General features: G+C 35.7%; 1 protein-coding gene across 2 annotated transcripts in view; it reads left to right on the top strand.

The window, feature by feature from the left end:
* The window catches only part of CD163L1 (CD163 molecule like 1), a 78,344-nt gene that overhangs the window by 911 nt on the left and 54,202 nt on the right, over positions 1–23,231 (top strand). The window contains exons 2-4 of one of the 2 annotated variants that reach the window (XM_032159535.3): positions 2,009–2,101; positions 6,576–6,896; positions 7,528–7,848. In XM_032159535.3, coding sequence (XP_032015426.1) covers positions 2,009–2,101; positions 6,576–6,896; positions 7,528–7,848 — 735 coding nt within the window. Of the gene's footprint in view, positions 1–2,008; positions 2,102–6,575; positions 6,927–7,527; positions 7,849–23,231 lie in introns of both variants that reach the window. The other variant, XM_032159534.2, reaches the window with a different exon arrangement.

Here is a 23,231-nt window from a genome sequence, read left to right as displayed (position 1 = left end):
TATTTTGCTTATGGCTAAAGACCAGCACATTTCTAGAAAACCAGAAGTTCTGATATTTTTCAAAGCCTCCTTTTTGAAAAAGGCTTTCTACAGTTTGAGGAGCTTGGCTGCCTTCTATCTAGCAAGGGTCATCTTAATGAATTACAGTTCTTCGTAATTCATGTGTGTTACTTAAAAGATAATATTATTTAACTTTCAATATGCTGTCTGCCATGTATGTAATTAGAAAAGGAATGGGAAAGATGAAGGTCTTGAATTGGTGAGATGGTATTAGATATATAGAGGGTCACAAGTTCTGGCAATTATACTTTAATAGTTCTCCTTCTCAAGACTTTCCTACTGCACTATTTGTTCACGTTCATCAGATCTTGATTGTGTTCGTGTCAGAGCTTACTAACTATTCTTTTTTCTTTATAGTTCATCTTTAGCTCTAACCATTCTTACAAATGGGCACTCAGTTTCCTGGAAGGATTTAGGCAGAGGAAATGGCTTCCTAGGATAATCCTACACATGAGGTTTGATGGAACTAAATATTCTTATTAGGAATAAAAGAAATAAGAGAAAAAAGAAGACCAACTTAAAGTGTTTTGGACAAGATGGCAAAGAAGGAAATTGGCACACTAATTGCCCATTCCACACGTATTTCTCCCTGTTTGGTTCTATAGGGAGGGTTTTCTCTTGATTTGGGTACATTTTCCAAGAATGATGAATGTGACTGATGATAATTGTAATAATAACGTCTCCTCTATGGTTATTACTGACTGTTGCCAAACTCACTTGGGATTACTTCTCTTAGAGAAGTGCCCGGGATCCATTTTAGTTTCAAAGCATCATTTGAAAAACTAAAGATGTCCACCGAAGCAGGTTGCACCTTCTGTCTCTGCTTTTGCGTAGCCCAAGCAGCATGGGCCTTTGCCCGATGGGTACTGTTCCTTCTGTCCTCTTAGGTTTTTTGTTTTTTTGTTGTCTGGGATTACACATGCTCAGTTTAACTCTGACTTCATCTTTTCCATAAGATACTAATGAAAATACTATTTAAAATAGTTCTCTAACAGTTACAGCTGTTACATACCCCTCAAGTAAACAGGATGATAAATATTATTTTAAAGTATTTCTTATATATTTATTTACCCCTATGAATTAATCATCCCACCTGCCTTTAAAATAATCTTTCTATAATGTAAATTTTATTTATTACACCATGATTAAATTCTTTATAGTCTCCAAATAACTCTCAGAATAAATTCTCAACTCCTTCGCTTGTGTATTGCTCCTGCCTATCTCAATTCATTCTTTCCCCACACATGTAGCATAAACTTTATTAGATGCACAACTGAGCATGACTGAAAAGATAGGGAGAAGTGAGGAAGTGACAAGATTCTGTAGGAATAATAAAACAGTGACCCTGAAGAAAAGTGGATAGCTTTGGTAAATAATCATGAGCTCAATCAGCAGTTATTATAGTGACCACCAGATGTTGATTTGCTTGTACATTCCAGTCACAAGCCACTGAGTGGAATGCAGGCAAGAACTCTTACTCATTCCTCTGTTCCCATCATGAAGCACAAGATCTGGTACATATGTCATACTCAGTAAAGGAGCAAATGAATGAACAAAGTAGGGGGATAACGTTAGGAGGAAAAACAATAGTAAAACTGAGGAGAGGGTCAGTCAAAGAGTTGAGAAGTAAAAATTACTCAATAACCCAAAATGCTAATCAGTTACCCCAAACAGCCACAAAATATATTTGGACATAGAATGCAATTTTTCAGTGAATCACGTGCTAAAATATCTGCCCTGTTACAAACCATTTGGTGCCTTTCCATCACAAACAGGGCTAGTCCTGTGGATTTTCCTGGGAAAAGGACTTTCTTGTGCGGTATCCTTGACAGGTGGAAGAATAATTCATCTTACTCCTTCTATTTTATTTTGGGTTTAAGTCATTGAGGTCATCTAACATTTCTTAGAAAGACATGAAATTCTACTCTGCTATATTTTGTTTCTCCAGATTTTGGAAGATGCTGCTGTCATCAGAACCTTTTCTCTGCTGTGGTAACTTGCATCCTGCTCCTGAATTCCTGCTTTCTCATCAGCAGTTTTAGTGAGTTCTGATGGATGATAACTTTTGGGCTTACAATCCTCTATCCTACCTTTCCCCTACTCACTACCCTAAATGCATATTTTGAGGGAAATAGAACATGTAAAAATAATGTTGGAACTTCAATAGCTATATCCTGTAAATAAAGGTGTCCAAATTATTTTTATGCATTTCATATTAAATTTTTCGTTGACATTTTTCTTCTTCAGATAAAGATAATTTCCAAATTTGGCCGGGCACTGTGGCTCAGGCCTGTAATCTCAGCACTTTGGGAGGCCAAGGCAGGAAGATCACCTGAAGTCAGGAGTTCGAGACCAGCCTGGCCAACATAGTGAAACCACATCTGTATTAAAAATACAAAAATTAGCCATGTGTGGTGGTGTGCACCTGTAACCCCAGCAACTTGGGGGGCTGAAGTGGGAGAATTGCTTGAACCCAGGAGGTGGAGGTTGTAGTGAGCCGAGATCATGCCCCTACACTCCAGCCTGGGTGACAGAGCAAGACTCCATCTCAGAAAAAAAGAAAAAAGATAAAGATAGTTTCCAAACATAAAATGTCTTATTGAAAAAATATGGATATTGTATTTTTGCAAATAGAAAAATAGGTTAATAAAAGCTTACAAGATACAGAAATCAAAGAATTAAATACAATTTAAAATATATATGTGTTATATACCATAGAATACTATGCAGCCATGAAAAAGGATGAGTTCATGTCCTTTGTAGGGACATGGATGAAGCTAGAAACCATCATTCTGAGCAAACTATCACAAGGACAGAAAACCAAACACCACATATTCTCACTCATAGGTGGGAATTGAACAATGAGATCACTTGGACACAGGGTGGGGAACATCACACATCAGGGCCTGTCATGGGGTGGGGGGAGCGGGGAGGGATAGCATTAGGAGAAATACCTAATGTAAATGACAAGTTAATGGGTGCAGCACACCAACACAGCACATGTATACATATGTAACAAACCTGCACGTTGTGCACATGTACCCTAGAACTTAAAGTATAATAAAAATAATAATAATAAAAAATAAAATAAATAAAAATATATATTTGTTAATATATTAACATCCAGAGAAAAACACTATTGTTTAAAATACCAATTTGTGGCATTTTTTATAATAATGTTTTAAGAAAATTTTGCATTATATTTTATATATTGGTTATTACCTGTATAGTTCTTTAACATTTTTATTTTATCACTTATCCCTTATGATACCTTGTTTTATTGGCTGTGTAGTTTTCCATCATTTGGATATACCCAAATAGATTTTAATAAGACCTTATGAGTGACTATTGAAGTTATTTAATTGCTTTGTATTTCAATAATTTTTCAAATATATTACATTTCATAGATCTGACACAGAAATTGTCATTTTTAAGGTTTTCCATTATTTTCTATATTTTTATTAGTGCCAAATTTGTAGTTTAAATAAAATTTTATTGTTGTTAAAGTAGATTCTTTTTTTTTTAAAGAGACAGAGTTTCACTCTGTCAGCCAGGCTGGAGTGCAGCTACAGATGTGTGCCACTATACCCAGCTAATTAAAAAATTTTTTGTACAAGTAGGGTCTCACTATGTTGTCCAGGCCTATCTGGAACTCCTGGCCTCAAGCAGTCCTCCCACCTCTGCCTTTCAAAGTGTTGAAATTACAGACATGAGCCATGGCATCTGGGCTAAATTAACATTTTAAATGCTGTTGAGATTTAATCATGGTATTCAAATGATTATTTTAACTGAATGCTTACTTTATTTGTGCAATTTTCTTATTTCTGTTTAATCATAGATAATATTACTATATCTTTATATACTCCAAAATAGTATTGGTTCTTGTCCAGTTACAAATATTTTTGATTAATGTGTTTGCTTTTTAAAATGCTTTAAATTTCTGGCTGTTTAATGTTGTATTTGATTAGACAAAAATGGCCATTTTATAACATATATGCAAATCATTAAGCATAATGTAATGGCACACATAAATCCATCCCTCAACCAGGAAACTGGATTTTTATCAATCACTTTTTTCTGCATATGTTTTCCTCTTCTCTTCCACCTACCTTCCAACCCCACCAGAGATAATGTCTATCCTGAATTGTGCATTTCTCACTACCTTACTTTTTAATAATACAATACTTTCTAATAATATGATAGATATAGATGCAGAAATAATGTATTGTTTAGTTTTGCTTATTTTAAGCTTTATAACATATCAAACTGCATTTAGTGTTCTGGGACTTGCTTTTATCTTTCAATATTATATTTCTAAGCTTCATCTCTGCTGTTGCAATGGCTATAATTATTTCAGTTTTCATTAAGTAAAATATATTATCTTGTATAAATAAATATTCCCAATGAATTTATCTATTATCTTGTCAATAGTTATTTGGATTTTTCATTACTATTGTCAAACGTTCTGCTATAAATATGTCTCTGGTGCAGATTCATGGGAGTTTACTAGGGTCTATAGGTAGGAGTAGAATTACCAGGTTCTGGGATGTGGATGTTTTCAACTTTACCAGATAGGATGAATTCCGCCAGCAATGTGTATATATTTTCAATGACTCATATCCTCACTCATATTTTAAATATTCAGAGTTCTAAATGTTTGCCAATCAAGAAAGTGTAAAGCTATATCTTTTTATCTTAATTTTCAATTTCCTAAAGACTATTAAGTTTAGGCATTTCTCCATGTATTTAATGGTCATGCCTTTTGTTTTCTTCTGTGAAATATCTGTTCAAGTCATTTGCCCATTTTGCTTATTTTTCTAAATATATATATTTAAAAAATATAATCTAGATACTAGTCCATAGTCATAATATATGTTGCTAATATATTCTTCACACTTGTGACTTCTCACTTTTTATATAGTGTATTTTGAAGAATAGAAGTTCTTAATTTATCAAGTTTTCTTTAATAATTTTTATCACACTTTGGTAGAAATTGGGTATGTCTAAAAATTAGTAGAAATTCTAATGTACATGTTGAAAAAAACACCTTAATCAGTATATTGAAAAAATAGAAATGGCAAATATCAATCATATTAGAATATATATTCGTGTGTGTGTGTGTGTGTGTGTGTATCAACTACATTTTTAAGAGCTTTCATTAGACTTAAGAGTTATATGCTATGGGCACAGGCATTAGAATGTCCCTCACACACATTTCAACTAAAAAGAAAAATGTATGTATAGAAAGAAATAGGAAACAGTAGCAGCACTAGGAACTGAGAAATATAAGGAAACCAAAATTTCTAGTTATTCTCATGAGTATAGTATAGGCAAGACCACACTGAATGAAGACTTATGGTTAACTCACAATCCACTTTCAGAAAGGATATTCTTATCTCTTGTGAAAAATGTATTCTCACTGAGCCATTGTGTACTGAAACTCAGAACTGGGAAGCCTTTTCTATTGTATTCTCTCTCCCTGTTTCTCTCTCTCTCTCTCTCTCTCTCTTTCTGTCTCTTCCTCTCTCCTTCTCTTTCTTTCTCTTTTTTCATCTTTTTCTTCCTCCTTATTGCTTCTCTTTGTCCCTTTGGCTCACTTGCTCTTTTTACTAACACACCCTCTCATCATCATCATATGCACAGAATTCACCATAAAGTTTTATGCTGAAAAGTCATGGTTGCTTTAAAATTTTCTCCCTTCACATTGGTTCCCCATTTAAATTTTTACTGTCTTTTCCTCAAAATTTTGGCTTACAAGTAGATTTGGGTTAATATTAACTTCACTTGTTTTAAGTTGATTTTTTCACCTAGGATTTTTTAAAATTCATTTTACTTATTTCAAATTTTTAAGTTGGGAATATGAGTAGTCAATGGTCATCTGAAGGACTGACCTTTTCTGAAGCGGTTGTCTACCTGTGATCCACATAGCTGTTGATTAGAGAAGGTGGAATAACATATTACAATCACGGATGACTAGGTCTTCTCCTCCTGCAAGGCCTATTGTAGAATATATTTAAAACATCTGAGGATATAAATACTCAAAAGTATTTAATGCTGTAGATTTTATTGAGTAGAAAATTATTATGTCAACCTTACAAGATGTTTTCAATTATTAAGTATATAAAACATCTTCAAAAATGTGAGGTGGAATCCTCAGATACAGATTATTTTGAAACTGACTAGCCAAGGGACTTTCTTTCATTCTGCCTGCAAAACAGCCAACCTTACCTTTTCTATGGTTTATATTGGTGGGAATTGCATAGAAAGGAAAAATTTCTTTCCCTTCTTTTTATTTTCACATTACAATGCAAAGCAAAACTATGCTGCAACGTGGTCTCTAGTTCTCTATCATGAAAAATTAAAGCTTCTCACTTCAAATTTTCTCATTTTTATTTTCTTTCTAAGTTCTAATAACAACATTTAAGCTAAATGATCATCATCCATCTCACCTACTTATATTATTTCTGCCTTCTAATCTTTGCCATCTCTAATGTGTGTTTCTGTCTTTCTTGCAGATGGAACAGATTTGGAGTTGAGGCTGGTCAACGGAGACGGTCCCTGTTCTGGGACAGTGGAGGTGAAATTCCAGGGACAGTGGGGAACTGTGTGTGATGATGGGTGGAACACTACTGCCTCAATTGTCGTGTGCAAACAGCTTGGATGTCCATTTGCTTTCGCCATGTTTCGTTTTGGACAAGCCGTGACTAGACATGGAAAAATTTGGCTTGATGATGTTTCCTGTTATGGAAATGAGTCAGCTCTCTGGGAATGTCAACACCGGGAATGGGGAACCCATAACTGTTATCATGGAGAAGATGTTGGTGTGAACTGTTATGGTAAGAGTCTAACTAGAGTAGGAAGGCAAGGTAAGACCTACCCTCAGGAATCATCTGCTGGAAGATAGGGGTTTCTATTTTGACTTTAATAGTGTCCCTCTGGGAGGTGTAGAAAATATTTTATATATTCTACCCTTCTCTTATTTCCAAAGTAATGTCTAATTGCTTTTCTTTTTATAACTATAACTGAGTTTAGAAAGAAATGGAGAGAGAAAGAGCGAGAGAGAGAATGCATTACAGTTACCAATGTAATATCTTTATCATAACTATAATTGAGTTTAGAAAGAAATGAAGAAGGTTGGGAGCAGGGATAGCTTTGATTTAAGTGCCTTTTTTCATGTACCAGGTACACTAACAGAACAAATATTTTCTGAAAAATGAGGTATAAAATTAAAGCAAAATGATAAAGAATATCATGTTAATGATTGATTTTTTCACCTAGGATTTTTTTTTGTTTGTGTATTTGTGTTTAGAAAAAAGCCTCACATACCCCTCCTATAAGTATTTTCAGTTATTTTTTTTATTTTTGGTAACTTCATTCATAACAGGGCTATCTTCTACGTATCCTTTTGATTTTATTTCAGGCTCAAAGTTGAATCAGTTTTCCTATGTCTGCTTGTCTTTCTTGTAGGTGAAGCCAATCTGGGTTTGAGGCTAGTGGATGGAAACAACTCCTGTTCAGGGAGAGTGGAGGTGAAATTCCAAGAAAGTTGGGGGACTATATGTGATGATGGGTGGAACTTGAATACTGCTGCCGTGGTGTGCAGGCAACTAGGATGTCCATCTTCTTTTATTTCTTCTGGAGTTGTTAATAGCCCTGCTGTATTGAGCCCCATTTGGCTGGATGACATTTCATGCCAGGGGAATGAGTTGGCACTCTGGAATTGCAGACATCGTGGATGGGGAAATCATGACTGCAGTCACAATGAGGATGTCACATTAACTTGTTATGGTAAGAACCCAAGACATCATGTAGAAGAAAGGAACAATTTGTTTAGAAACAGTATGTATGGAAATAAAAAGGTCATTCTCTGGAGAAGAATTTTCTCTGGTTATAACAAATTTTTGTTACCCCTGAAATCACTCCATTCTGGAGTTTTCCTAAACACTCTTCCTAAAACTGCTCTTCCTAACAAATCTAAAGCACATTTTGAATTTTAATATTTCTGATCACTCAGCAGTATTCCATAGGCCGATCAAATCTTTTTTCTAAAAATCTTTTTCAAATAACTTCTTGACACAATATCATATTTTTCCCTTCTTTCTCTGAGGTCACTCATTCTTAGTCTAGTTTCCCCACTTTACTAATTCTTTCCAGCTACCAAACTTAGATTTCATCAGGACTAAGTCCCTAATCTCTCGCTATACTCTTCCCTTAGCAATTTACTTTCCTAGCTTCAACTAAAATTCCACACCAGACACCTCCTAAGAGCTCTAGATACATATATCCGTGTGCCTACGAAGGGTCCAAAATGTGCCTGAACCTTAACGTTTCCAAAAGTAAGCTTATTATCCTTGTTTACTCATCATCTAATCTTCCTAAGCTTGGTAAATAGCATTACTATCCACTTGATTGTTCAAGTCAGAAATCTAAGGGATCACTTATTTTTTATACTTTAAGTTCTAGGGTACATGTGCACAACGTGCAGGTTTGTTACATAGGTATACATATGCCATGTTGGTTTGCTGCACCCATCAAGTCATCATTTGCATTAGGTATTTCTCCTAATGCTATCCCTCCCCCAGCCCCCCACCCCCCGACGGGACCCAGTGTGTGATATTCCCCGCCCTGTGTCTATGCGTTCTCGTCGTTCAACTAGGGGATCAATTTTAAGTCCTTCATTTCTCTGTTAGCACACTGCATTCATTACATCACCAGATGGAAATGATTATACTACTTAAATAGTTTTAGATGTGGCTTTTTTTTGAGGGGGGTGGGGGACGGAGTCTCATTCTGTTGCCCAGGCTGTTGCCCAGGCTGGAGTGCAGTGGCGTTATCTCGACTCACTACAACCCCCGCCTCCTGGGTTCAAGCTATTCTCCTGCCTCAGCCTCCCGAATGTCTGGGACTACAGGCACCTGCGACCACGCCCAGCTAAAGTATTTTTAGTAGAGGCAGTGTTTCACCATATTGGCCAGGCTGATCTCGATCTCCTCACCTTGTGATATGCCCACCTCAGCATCCCAAAGTGCTGAGATTATAGCCATGAGCCACCACACCCGGCTGAAGAATGTGGCTTCTTTTCACCATTTTCATTACTATCAATGTAAACCAAGCAACAATCACTCACCACCTCTAAGAAGTCACTACGGAAAGCAACGACTTCTCCCCAGTGGCCTCTCTGCAGTCATTACAAACACCTTCAAATCCATTCTCCACACTGCAGATGAAGTGATGTTTTTTGAAGCACATTTAGTTGATCTTAAAGTCATATAGGAAATTTCTTATTATCTACAAGATGTTGCTACTCTCTCCTCTTTTCTGCTTGATCTCTGCTGTGTTCTTTCATGTACGTGATATTTTCCGTCCCACCTCAGAACACTGAGACATTCTGTTCCTCTAGGTAGAAAAGCACTCTTCCTCCTTCATTTCTCTTAGCTAAATTTGGTTATCCATTAACATCATCTTCAAGAGCATTTCCTCAGGGAAGCCTTCCCCAAATATAAACATGTCCTATTCATATGTTATGACGACGCTCTGTCCTAATTCTTCATGTGTTAATAACATTTTAGTTATTTAATTTCTCACCTTCTCTCAAATATGCTAATACCAGAGGGATGGGAATTATTTTAAATTTATGTATTCCTAACAATTGGCATAGTTTTCGCAATTTTAGGTGATCTATACATGTTTACTTTTTAACTGGTTAATTTATTAGAAACTCGGGGAGGTGAAGAGGCATAGAAAATATGATAAATCTTTGTTCTTAGTCTTAAAATCCAATTCCTCCCTATCATTTTTTTATGTTTGGAATTTCAGGACGATGCAAAGTTCTTTAATTTCTAGGTGATCTGTCTCCTACTGGCTGACAGAGTTCTTACAACAAGTGAATAATAATCTGAAACAACTTAAAGTCTTGGAGTAGTTCAAAGTCAGGAAGAGTGCTTAGAACCTTCTGTAAAGGCTTCTAATTTCTTCTATTTTTTCTTCTACAAACATCAACAGGTTTGTAAACTCCAATAAATGTTTTGAAATAAAGATACAAATTAGTATCAGATTATTTAATAGGATGACTCACTTAATGTAAGTCTTTAGAATTGGCTTTACTGAAATCTGAGGTGTTAAAAGCAGTTTTTCAACAAACAGTATTTCAAAGGGAGAAACCCAATTCTCCTGAAGTAAGAAAGGACTTGGTGGCCTCCAAGGGTAGAGAAAACACTGGAGTAGCTGCAACTTAATGAGGAAGGTTGAGTGATAGTTGATGAAGCTGAAGGCTCGTACTCAGAGACTGGGGAGTTATGGCAAGAGTTTTAGACTTTATTTTAATAGCCAAGGGTCTTCTTTGAAGGGTTTTATGCAGATAATTACCATGATAAAATTTGATTATTAAAATATCATGTGGACTAACTGAATGAAGAATAGCTTTTGAGAGCCAAGGTTGGATGCAGAGACAGAAGTTAAGAAGACCCTGAAGGAGGTCAGGTAAGACACAATAGTGGTTTGACTAGGGCTAATATAGTTAAGATAGAGATAAGTGGATGGATTGGAGTTATATTTACACAGCAGCTTTGATAGTACCAACAGAAGTGAAAAAAGAGGTGAGAAAGAAAGAAGGGTAAGAATTTTTCCCAAATTTCTTATGTGTACAGCCTTGTAGCTAGTAGTATCATTTAAAAGAAAGATGCTAAGAGTGTTAGAACATTTTTGAGGTACTTGGAAGATATGTAGGTGGATATTCCCACTGGAAATTCTCAGAAGAAATGTCTGAATTAGAGATGTAAATTTAGTACCAGCATATCAGTAGTGCTTGAGGCCTTTGCAATTGATAAAATCTTGGGAGGTTTTAGAGGAATCTGGACAGATATGTTTTTGTGGTTTATAAATTTTCTATAAAGACAAATCCAAGGAAATTCTTAAAACATTTTTGATAATTTCCAGTAATGCCTACTGAGGTGAACATTTTATTTTTATTTTTAAATGTCATAATAGCCCCTAAGAATTCTATTATTTAACCTAAAATATGTTTTCATTGTTACATGGTTTGAAAAACTTTCTCCTCATGACGAAATGGGGAAGATAAAAGTATCCAGTTACAATTTCAAATTTGAGATAATACCCTTTATTTTACATAGTTTTTTCTTGTTTATTAAACTTTACTACACATATCTTCTGATTATGTTCAACAATTTTGGCACATAACACAATATTGTATATATAATTACATTTTTAAAAGTCGGTTTTTGTAGAAGAAACTCGGATTAAATAATTTGTTATTTATATTTTTACTTTGGTATTGATGCCTATAGACCAGTTTGATTGGATTACTTAAATCTGCAAACATAATTTATTTATTTCTTCCAGCTACCTGGGATCTGTGAAAGGAACATCAGCAGCAGAATTAGCAAAAGTTAGTTTTATATTTTCACTACGTTTAAGTAACCACAAATGTCCCCAAAAGTGCAAAATAGAGTATCAAATTCTTGCCAAAATTGCAGCTAGTTGAAAGCAAGTAATAATGATGAGGGTGGTTTATAGGTATAGAAACAAAAGAGAACAAAGGGAAGTCACGTCTAGGTTTGATACAGTACAGCTGAATGGGAGAATGAAGAAGTGAGGAAGGGGGCTTTAGTCCAGAAGCTGGTAAATCGTATCAAAATACTGGCTTACAGTGGGAGAACACTACTCTGAGTGGAGAAGGGAACTAAAGAGATAAGTGATAAGTGACAAAGAGATGATTTTTCTAGGGCTTTTTCTTGTTGTGTACTAGACACAATGAGAAATAATTATTATTATTTCTGTGAAAAATAAGAAAAAGGTATGTGTTACATATTTTATCCTCAAGGAACTAATAATCTACTGAGCAAACGATATCCATCTAAAGAATATTGAAAGTGAATGTATATTTCATACTAAATAGATTCCACTGACTTTTAAAAATTTTTTTTATCAGTACAATTGACTATGTTATGTAGCTAAATAAAATATATTCTCTAATTTTACTCCTTATTATAGTTTCTGGATGATAGTTAAAACCATAAAGGGGATATCTTGGCAATCAAAATAGCTAGGATTTTGTAGTTTTATTTAAAGTAGTTTGACTTCAGTTATAGATTTTTCAGTTACAGAAACCCAGTTTTGCCAAGGGCAACCAGAAATTATCTGATTCAGCAGGATTTATCTGTTACTAAATTTATAATACAATGACATATAAATAAAGCTTCAAATTATTGTTTTGCAATTAGCAATATAACTACCAAGTAGGCCAGAATGTTTTGGAAAATTGGTTAGAATATACACTCTTCATAGGAAATTTATTATATAATTGTATAATATGCTTGATGAGACTTAACTAAGAGCAAAAGAGGCAAGGGAAGTAAGTTATAATTAATCATTGACCAGTACCATTAAATACAGACAATCTGAAACCTCTATAACTTGGAAGGATACCTACATGAGGGGAATGGATTGTCATGTTCACTGAACAAGAATCACATTTGCAAGTATGACATTGTCAAATTCTTGCTATCTGACCTGCTTTTATCATTTTATTAAAGCCCTTAAATAAGTTTGTTGGACATGTAAAAAGCTGTACATATTTAATATACACAACCTGATGAGTTTGAGAAAAACTATAAGCCCATGAAACCGTCACCACCATCAAGGCCATAAGAATATGCATCACCTCCCAAAGTATCTTCCCACTCCTTTTATTATTAAGTTTTTGATGGTAAGAACATTTAACATAGTATCTACCTTCATAGCTGCTTTTAAGCATGCAATACAGTATCTATAGGTCTTTTGAGGTAGAATTAACATTTTAACAATATTAATTATTTTAATCCATGAACATGGGTTATCTTTCCTTGATTTTTATCAATGAGTTCTGGTCTTCAGAATCTACTGGGCAAACGGTGTGAATACATGCCATCTAAAGAACATTGAAAGTGAATGTATATTTCATGCCCTTTAAAAGAAGCTATATTCTGCTACTTTAGATGGAATGTTACATATATGTCTGTTAGGTTCCTTTAGTCTGTAGTGTTGTTCAAGTCCAGTATTTCCTTATTGATTTTCTGTGTGAATTATCTGTCAATTTTTGAAAGTGGAGTATTAAAATCCCTATTATTATGTATTACTGTCTACTTCTCCCTTTCAATCTCTTAATGTTTGCTTTCTATGTTTAGGTGCTTTGACAGAGGCTCATGTATATTTTTTCTTGTTATATCCTCTTGATGAATTAACCCCTTTATCATTATATAATGGACTTCTTTATCTCTTTTTACAATTTTGGACTTAAATCTGTTTTGTCAGATATAAGCATAGATGCTCTGGCTCACTTTTGGTTGCCATTTACATGAAATATATTTTTCCATCTCTATTTTCAGCCTATGTGTGTCCTAAAACTAAAGAAGTGAGTCCCTTGTAAGCAGCATATATTTGGACCATGTTTTTTCTTAATCCATTCAACCACTCTGTCTTTTTATTTTATTTATTTATTTATTTATTTTTTTAAGTTCTGGTATACATGTACAGAATGTGCAGGTTTGTCACATGGGTATACATGTGCCAGGGCAGTTTGCTGTACCTATCAACCTGGTTTTGGGGGAACGGGTGGTGTTTGGTTACATAAATAAGTTCTTTAGTAGTGATTTCTCAGATTTTGGTGCACCCATCACCTGAGCAGTGTACACTGTATCCAATGTGTAGTTTTTATCCCTTACCCACCTCCCACCCTTTCTCCCAAGTCCCCAAAGTCCTTTTTATTATTTATTTATTTATTTTTACTTTAAGTTCTGGGATATATGTGCTGAACATTCAGGTTTGTTACATAGATATACATGTGCCATGGTGATTGGCTGACCTATCAACCTGTCATCTAGGTTTTAAGCCCCACATGCATTAGGTATTTGTCCTAATGCTCTCCCTTCCCTTGCCCCCCATTCCCAGACACGCCCAAATGTCTGATGTTCCCCTCTGTGTGTTCATCTGTTCTCACTGTTCAACTCCCACTTATGAGTGAGAACATGTGGTGTTTGGTTTTCTGTTCTTGTGTTAATTTGCTGAGAATGTTGGTTTCCACCTTCATCCACGTCCCTGCAAAGAACATGAACTCATTCTTTTTTTATGACTGCATAGTATTCCATGGTGTATATGTGCCACATTTCCTTTATCCAGTCTGTCATTGATGAGCATTTGGGTTGGTTCCAAATCTTTGCTTTTGTAAATAGTACTGCAATAAACATATGTGTGCATATGTTTTAATAATAGAATGATTTATAATCTTTGGGTATTTACCCAGTAATGGGATTGATGGGTCAAATGGTATTTCTAGTTCTAGACCCTTGAGGAATCACCAGTCTTCCACAATGGTTGAACTAATTTACATCTCCATGTCCTCGCCAGCATCTGTTGTTTCCAGGGTTTTAAATGATCGCCATTCTAACTGGTGTGAGATGTATCTCATTGTGGTTTTGGTTTGCATTTCTCTAATGACCAGAGATGATGAGCTTTTTTTCAAATGTTTGTTGGCTGCATAAATGTCTTCTTTTGAGAAGTGTCTGTTCACATCCTTTGCCCACTTTTTGATGGGGTTTTTTTTTTTCTTGTAAACTTGTTTAAGTTCCTTGTAGATTCTGGATATTAGCCCTTTGTCAGATGGAGAGATTGCAAAAATTTTCTCCCATTCTGTAGGTTGCCTGTTCACTCTGTTCACTTCTTTTGCAGAGCAGAACCTCTGTAGTTTAATTAGATCCTATTTGTCAATTTTGGCTTTTGTTGCCATTGCTTTTGGTGTTTTAGTCATAAAGTCTTTGCACATGCCTATATCCCGAATGGTATTGCCTAGGTTTTCTTCTAGGGTTTTTATGATTTTAGGTCTTACATTTAAGTCTTTAATCCATCTTGAGTTAGTTTTTGTATAAAGTGTAAGGAAGTGTTCCAGTTTCAGTTTTCTGCATATGGCTAGGCAGTTTTCCCAGCGTTATTTATTAAACAGGGAATCCTTTCCCCATTGCTTGTTTTTGTCATGTTTATCAAGGATCAGATGGTTGTAGATGTGTGGTGTTCTTTCTGAGGCCTCTGTTCTGTTCCATTGGTCTATATTTCTGTTTTGGCACCAGTACCATGCTGGTTTGTTTACTGTCTTGTAGTGTAGTTTTGAAGTTAGGTAGCATGATGCCTTCAGCTTTGTTCTTTTTGCTTAGAATTGTCTTGGCTATATGGGCTCTTTTTTGGTTCCATATGAATTTTAAAGTAGTTTTTTCTAGTTCTGTAAAGAAAGTCAATGGTAGCTTGATAGGAATAGCATTGAATCTATAAATTGCTTTGGGTGGTATGGCCATTTTCACAGTATTGAATCTTTTTATCCATGAACATTGAATGTTTTTCCATTTGTTTGTGTCCTGTCTGATTTCTTTGAGCAGCAGTTTGTAGTTCTGCTTGAAGAGGTCCTTCATGTCCCTTGTAAGTTGTATTCCTAGGTATTTTATTCTCTTAGTAGCAATTGTGAATGGGAGTTCACTCATGATTTGGCTCTCTGTTTGTCTATTATTGGTGTATAGGAATGCTTGTGATTTTTGCACATTGATTTTGTATCCTGAGACTTTGCTGAAGTTGCTTATCAGCTTAAGGAGTTTTTGGACTGATACAATGGGGTTTTCTAAATATATAATCATGTCATCTGCAAACAAAGACCATTTGACTTCCTCTCTTCCTATTTGAATACCCTTTATTTCTTTCTCTTGCCTGGCCAGAACTTCCAACACTATGTTGAATAGGAGTGGTGAGAGAGGGCATCCTTGTCTTGTGCTGGTTTTCAAAGGGGATGCTTCCAGCTTTTGCCCATTCAGTATGATATTGGCTATGGTTTTGTCATAAATAGCTCTTATTATTTTGAGATGTCTTCCATCAATACCTACTTTAGAGTTTTTTTTTTTACCAGGAAGGGGTGTTGAATTATATTGAAGACATTTTCTGCATCTATTGAGATACTAATGTGGTTTCTGTCATTGGTTCTGTTTATGTGATGGATTACATTTATTGATTTGTGTGTGTTGAACCAGCCTGGCATCCCAGGGATGAAGCCAATTTGATCATGGTGGATAAGCTTTGATGTGCTGCTGGATTCAGTTTGCCAGTATTTTATTGAGGATTTTTGCATTGATGCTCATCAGGGATATTGACCTGGAATTTCCTTTTTTGTCATGTCTCTCCCAGGTTTTGGAATCAGGATAAGGCTGGCCTGGTAAAATTGAGTTAGAGAAGAGTCCCTCTTTTTATATTGTTTGTAATAGTTTCAGAAGGAATGGTACCAAATCCTCTTTGTACTTCTGGCAGAGTTGGGCTGTGAATCCATCTGGTCCTGGGCTTTTTTGGGTTGGTAAGCTATTAATTAGGGCCTCATTTTCAGAACTTGTTATTGGTCTATTCAGGGATTCAACTTCTTCCTGGGAGGGTGTATGTGTCCAGGAATTTATCCGTATCTTTTAGACTTTCTAGCTTATTTGTGTAGAGGTGGATATAGTGTTCTCTGATGGTAGTTTGTATTTCTGTGAGATCAGTGGTAATATCCCCTTTATCAGTTTTTATTGTGTCTATTTGATTCTTCTCTCTTTTCTTTCTTATTAGTCTGGCTAGCAGTTTATCTATTTTGTTAATCTTTTCAAAAAACCAGCTCCTGGATTGATTGTTTTTTTGAAGGTTTTTTTCTGTCTCTATCTCTTTAAGTTTTGCTCTTATCTTAGTTATTTCTTGACTTTTGCTAGCTTCTAAATTTGTTTGCTCTCCTTCTCTAGTTCTTTTAATTGTGATGTTAGGGTGTCAATTTTAGATCTTTCCTGCTTTCTGATGTGGTCATTTAATGCTATAAATTTCCCTCTTAACACTGTGTTAGCTGTGTCCCAGAGATTCTGGTACATTGTCTCTTTGTTCTCATTGGTTTCAATGAACTTCATTATTTCTGCCTTAATTTTGTTATTTACTTAGTAGTCATTCAGAAGCAGGTTGTTCAGCTTCCATGTAGTTGTGTGGCTTTGAGTGTGTTTCTTAATTCTGGGGTTCTAATTGGATTGCACAGTGGCCTAAGAGACTGTTTGTTATGATTTCTGTTCTTTTGCATTTGCTGAGGAGTGTTTATTTCCAATTATGAGGTCGATTTTAGAATAAGTGCTATGTGGTGCTGAGAAAAATGTATATTCTGTTGATTTGCTGTGGAGAGTTTTGTAGATATCTATTAGGTTTGCTTGGTCCAGAGCTGAGTTGAACTCTTGAATATCCTTGTTGATTTTCTGTCTCATTGATCTTTCTAATATTGGAAGTGGGGTGTTAAAATCTCCCACTATTATTGTGTTGAAGTCTAAGTCTGTTTGTAGGTCTCTAAAATCTCCCACTATTATTGTGTTGAAGTCTAAGTCTGTTTGTAGGTCTCTAAGAACTGGTTTTATGAATCTGGTGCTCCTGTATTGGGTATATGTATATATATATATATATATATACACACACACACACAGACACACATATGTATATATATATTTATATATATTCATATATGTATATACACATATACACATGTATATGTATATATATATGTGTATATATATTCATATATGTGAGATAGTTAGTTCTACTTGTTGCATTGGTTCCTTTACCATTATGTAATGCCCTTCTTTGTCTTTTCTGATCTTTGTCGGTTTAAAGTCTTTCTATCAGAGACTAGGATTGCAATCCCTGCTTTTTTTTGCTTTCCATTTGCTTGGTAAATATTCCTCCATCCCTTTATTTTGAGTTGATGTATGTCTTTGCACGTGAGATTGGTCTCTTGAATACAGCACACCAATGGGTCTTGACTCTATCCAATTTGCCAGTCTGTGTGTTTTAATTGGGGCATTTAGCCCATTTAAATTTAAGGTTAATATTGTTATGTGTGAATTTGATCCTGTCATCATGATGCTAGCTGGTTATTTTGCACATTAATTGTTGCAGTTTCTTCATAGTGTCATTGGTCTTTATATTTTTGTGTGTTTTTGCAGTGGCTGGTACTGGTTTTTCCTTTCCATATTTAGTGCTTCCTGCAGGAGCTCTTGTAAGGCTGGCCTGGTGGTGACAGAATCCCTTAGCATTTGCTTGTCTGTAAAGGATTTTGTTTCTTTTTCATCTATGAAACTTAGTTTTGCTGAATATAAAATTCTGCATTGAAAATTCTTTTCTTTAAGAATGTTGAATATTGGCCCCCAATCTCTTCTGGCTTGTAAGGTTTCTGCAGAGAGATCTGCTGTTAGTCTGATGGGCTTCCGTTTGTGGGTAACCTGACCTTTCTCTCTGGCTGCCCTTAACATTTTTTCATTAGTTTCAACCTTTGAGAATCTGACGATTATGTGTCTTGGGGTTGCTCTTCTCAAGGTGTATCTTAGTGGTGTTCTCTGTATTTCCTGAATTTGAATTTTGGCTTATCTTGCTAGGTTGGGGATGTTTTCCTGGATAATATCCCAAGGAGTGTTTTCCAACTTGGTTCCTTTCTCCTCATCACTTTCAGGTACACTAATCAATCATAGGTTTGGTCTTTTCACATAGTCCCACATTTCTTTGAGGCTTTGTTCATTCCTTTTCAATATTTTTTCTCTAATCTTGTCTTCATGCTTCATTTCATTAAGTTGATCTTCAATCTCTGATATCCTCTCTTCTGCTTGATCGAGTTGGCTATTGATAATTGTGTTTGCTTCACGAAGTTCTTGTGCTGTGTTTTTCAGCTCCATCAGGTCATTTATGCTCTTCTCTAAACTGATTATTCTAGTTAGTAGTTCTTTAACCTTTTTTCAAGGTTCTTAGCTTCCTTGCATTGGGTTAGAACATGCTACTTTAGCTCAGAGGAGTTTCTTATTACCCACCTTCTGAAGCCTCCTTCTGTCAGTTCATCAAACTCATTCTCTCTAGTTTTGTACCCTTGCTGGAGAGGAGTTGCAATCATTTGGAAGAGAAGAGATATTCTGGTTTTGGGAATTTTCAGCATTTATGTGCTGATTTTTCCTCATCTTTGTGGGTTTATCTACCTTAGATCTTTGTGGCTGAAGACCTTTGCATGGGGTTTCTGTGTGGACGTTCTTTTGTAGATGTTAATGTTATTGCTTTTTGTTTGTTAGCTTTTCTTCTATCAGTCATGCCTGTCTTCTCCAGGTCTGCTGCAGTTTGCTTGGGTTCCACTCCAGACTCTATTTGCCTGGTTATCACCAGTGGAGGGTGCAGAACAGCAAATATTGCTGCCTGCTCTTTCCTCTAGAAGCTTTGTCCCAGAGGGCACTGGCCTGATGCCAGCCAGAGCTCTCCTGTATGAGGTGTCTGTCAACCCCTGTTGGGAGTTCTCTCCCAGTCAGGAGTCATGGAGTTCACGGACCCACTTGAGGAGGCAGTTTTTCCCTTAGCAGAGCTTGAGCACTGTGGTGGTAGAACCCTCCTTGTCAGGATCTGCTGCTCTGTTCTCCATTATATCATTCTTATGCCTTTGCATCTTCATAGTTTAGCTCCCACTTATGAGTGAGAACATATGGTGTTTGGTTTTCCATTCCTGAGTTACTTCACTTAGAATATATATATATGTATATATATATATACCACAATTTCTTTACCCACTCAGTGATTGTTGGGCATTTGGGCTGTTGCCATGTTTGTGCAATTGTGAATTGTGCTGCTATAAACATGCATGTGCAAATACCTTTTTCAGATAATGACTTCTTTTCTTCTGGGTAGAGACCCAGTAGTGGGATTGCTGGGTCTAATGATAGTTTTACTTTCAGTTCTTTAAGGAATCTCCACACTGTTTTTCATAGAGGTTGTACTAGTTTTTATTCTCATCGGCAGTGTAAAAGTTTTCCCTTTTCACCACATTGAAACCATCTATTATTTTTTGATTATGGCCATTCTTGCAGGAGTAAGATGGTATTGCATTGTGGTTTTCACTTGCATTTCCCTGATCGTGAGTGATGTTGAGAGTTTTTTCATCTTTGTTGGTCATTTGCATTTTTTCTTTTGAGAATTGTCTATTTGTGTCCTTAGCCCACTTTTTGATAGTATTGTTTTTTTTTTTTCTTGCTAATTTGTTTGAGTTCCTTGTAGATCCTGTATATTAGTCTTTTGTCGGATGTATAGATTGTGAAGATTTTCTCCAACTCTGTGGGTTTTCTGTTTGCTCTACTGATTCTTTTGCTGTGCAGAAGCTTTTTTATTTAATTAAGTCTAATCTATTTATCTTTTGTTATGTTGCATCTGCTTTTGTGTTCTTGGTCATGAAGTCTTTGCCTAAGCCAGTATCTAGAAGGGTTTTTCTGATGTTATCTTTTAGAATTTTTATGGTTTCAGGTCTTAGATTTAAGTCTTTGATCCTTCTTGAATTGATTTTTGTATAGGGTGAGAGATGAGGATCCAGTTTCACTCTTCTACATGTGGGTTGCCAATTATCCCAGTACCATTTGTTGAATAGGGTGTCCTTTCTCCACTTTATGTTTTTGTTTACTTTGTTAAAGATCAGTTGGCTGTAAATATTTGGCTTTATTTCTGGGTACTCTTTTCCATTCCATTGATCTATGTGCCTATTTTTATACTAGTACCATGCTGTCTTGGTGACTGTGGCCTTATAGTTTGAAGTGAGGTTATGTGATGCCTCCAGATTTGTTCTTTTTGCTTAGTCTTGCTTTGGCTATACATGCTCTTTTTTGGTTCCATATGATTTCTAGGATTGTTTTTTCTAGTTCTGTGAAAAATGATGAAGATATTTTGGTGGGAATTTCATTGAATTTTTAGATTGCCTTTGGCAGTATAATAAATTTTTTTTTTGCAGCTGTTGTAAAAATGATTGAGTTCTTGATTTGATTCTCAACTTGGTCACTGCTGGTGTACAGCAGAGCTACTGATTTGTATACATTAATTTTGTATCCTGTAACTTTGCTGAATTCATTTATCAGTTCTAGGAGCTTTTTGGTGGAGGTCTTTAGGGTTTTCTAGGTATATGATCATATCATCAGCAAGCAGCAACAGCTTGACTTTCTCTTTACTGATTTGGATGCTCTTTATTTGTTTCTCTTGTCTGATTTCTCTGGCTAAGGCTTTCAGTACTATGTTCAATAGAAGTGGTGAAAGTGGGCATCCTTGTCTTGTTCCAGTTCTCAGGGGGGATGCTTTCAATGTTTCCCCAATTCAGTAGAATGTTGGCTGTGGGTTTGCCATAGATGGCTTTTATTACCTTAAGTTATATCCCTTCTATGCTGATTTTGCTGATGGTTTTAATCATAAAGCAATGCTGGATTTTGTCAAATGCTTTTTCTGCATCTGTTGAGATGATCATGTGATTTTCATTTTTAATTCTGTTTATGTGGTGTACCACATTTATTGACTTGTGTTTGTTAAACCATCCCTCATCCCTGGTATGAAACCCACTTAATCATGGTGGATTATCTTTCTGATATGCTGTTGGATTCAGTTAGCTAGTGTTTTGTTAAGGATTTTTGCATCTAGATTTGTCAGGCAATTTTTTTTTATTGTTATGTCCTTTCCTGGTTTTGGTATTAGGATGATACTGGCTTCACAGGATGATTTACAGAGGATTCTCTCTTTCTCAATCTTGTGGAATAGTGTCAATAGGATTAGTATCAATTCTTCTTTGAATATCTGATAGATTTCAGCTGTGAATCCATCTGGTCCTGGACTTTTTTTGTTCTCATTTTTAAAAATTACCATTTCAATATCACTGCTTGCTATTGGTCTGTTCAGAGTTTCTGTTTCTTCCTGGTTTAATCTAGAAGAATTGTATATTTCCAGAAATTTACCTATCTCCTCTTGGTTTTCTAGTTTATGCATTTAAGGATGTTCATGGTAGCCTTGAATGATCATTTGTATTTCTGTGATATTGGTTGTAATATTTCTTATTTTGTTTCTAATTGAGCTTATTTGGATCTTCTCTCTTATCTTGGTTAATCTCACTAATTGTTTATCAATTTTATTTATCTTTTCAAAGAACCAGCTTTTTGTTTCATTCATCTTTTTTGTTGTTGTTTTTCAATTTCATTTAGTTCTGCTCTGATCTTTGGTATAATTTTCTTCTGCAGGATTTGGGTTTGGTTTGTTATTGTTTCTCTAGTTCCTTCAGGTGTGCCCTTAGATTGTCTATTTATACTCTTTCAGACTTTCTGATGCAGGCATTTAAGGCTATGAACTTTCCTCTTGGCACCACCTTTGTTGTATTCCAGAGGTTTTGATAGGTTGTGTGACTATTATCATTCAGTTCAAAGAATTTTTAAATTTCCATCTTGATTTCATTGTTGACCCAATGCTCATTCAGGAGCAGATTATGTAATTTCCATGTATTTGCATTGTTTTGAGGGTTTCTTTTGGGGTTGATTTCCAGTTTTCTTCCACTGTGGTGTGAGAGTGTACTTCATATGATTTTGATTTTCTTAAATGTGTGGAGACCTGTTTTGTGGCCTACCATGTGGTCTATTTTAGAGAATATTCCATGTGCTGATGAATAGAATGCATATTCTGCAGCTGTTGGGTAAAATTTTCTGTAAAAATGTGTTAAGTCCATTTGTTCTGCCTCTTATTTGCCATTTTTTACCTCTACACTCTGTTTTTTCATTAGAGAATTTAATCAATTTACATTTAAAGCAATTATTGATAGGTAAGGACCTATTGATGCCATTTTGTTAATTATTTTACACTGTTTTGAGACACAATAACAACAATTAAAAACTGCAGGCCGATATCCCTGATGAACATCGATGCGAAAATCCTCAGTAAAATACTGGCAAACTGAATCCAGCAGCACATCAAAAAGCTTATCCACCATGATCAAGTCATCTTCATCCCTAGGATGCAAGGCTGATTCAACATACACAAATCAATAAACGTAATCCATCACATAAACAGAACCAATGACAAAAACCACATGATTGCCGGGCGTGGTGGCTCATGCCTGTAATCCCAGCACTTTGGGAGGCTGAGGCGGGTGGATCACAAGGTCAGGAGATCGAGACCATCCTGACTAACACAGTGAAACCTCGTCTCTACTAAAAATACAAAAAATTAGCCAGGCGCGGGTGCCTATAGTCCCAGCTACTCGGGAGGCTGAGGCAGGAGAATGGTGTGAATCCAGGAGGCGGAGCTTGCAGTGAGCCGAGATCGCGCCACTGCAC

Source organism: Hylobates moloch, unplaced genomic scaffold (assembly GCF_009828535.3).
Source record: "Hylobates moloch isolate HMO894 unplaced genomic scaffold, HMol_V3 SCAFFOLD_8, whole genome shotgun sequence".
Taxonomy (NCBI): domain Eukaryota; kingdom Metazoa; phylum Chordata; class Mammalia; order Primates; family Hylobatidae; genus Hylobates; species Hylobates moloch.
Note: the sequence above shows the minus strand (reverse complement) of the source record. Positions and strands in the feature narration are given on the sequence as shown.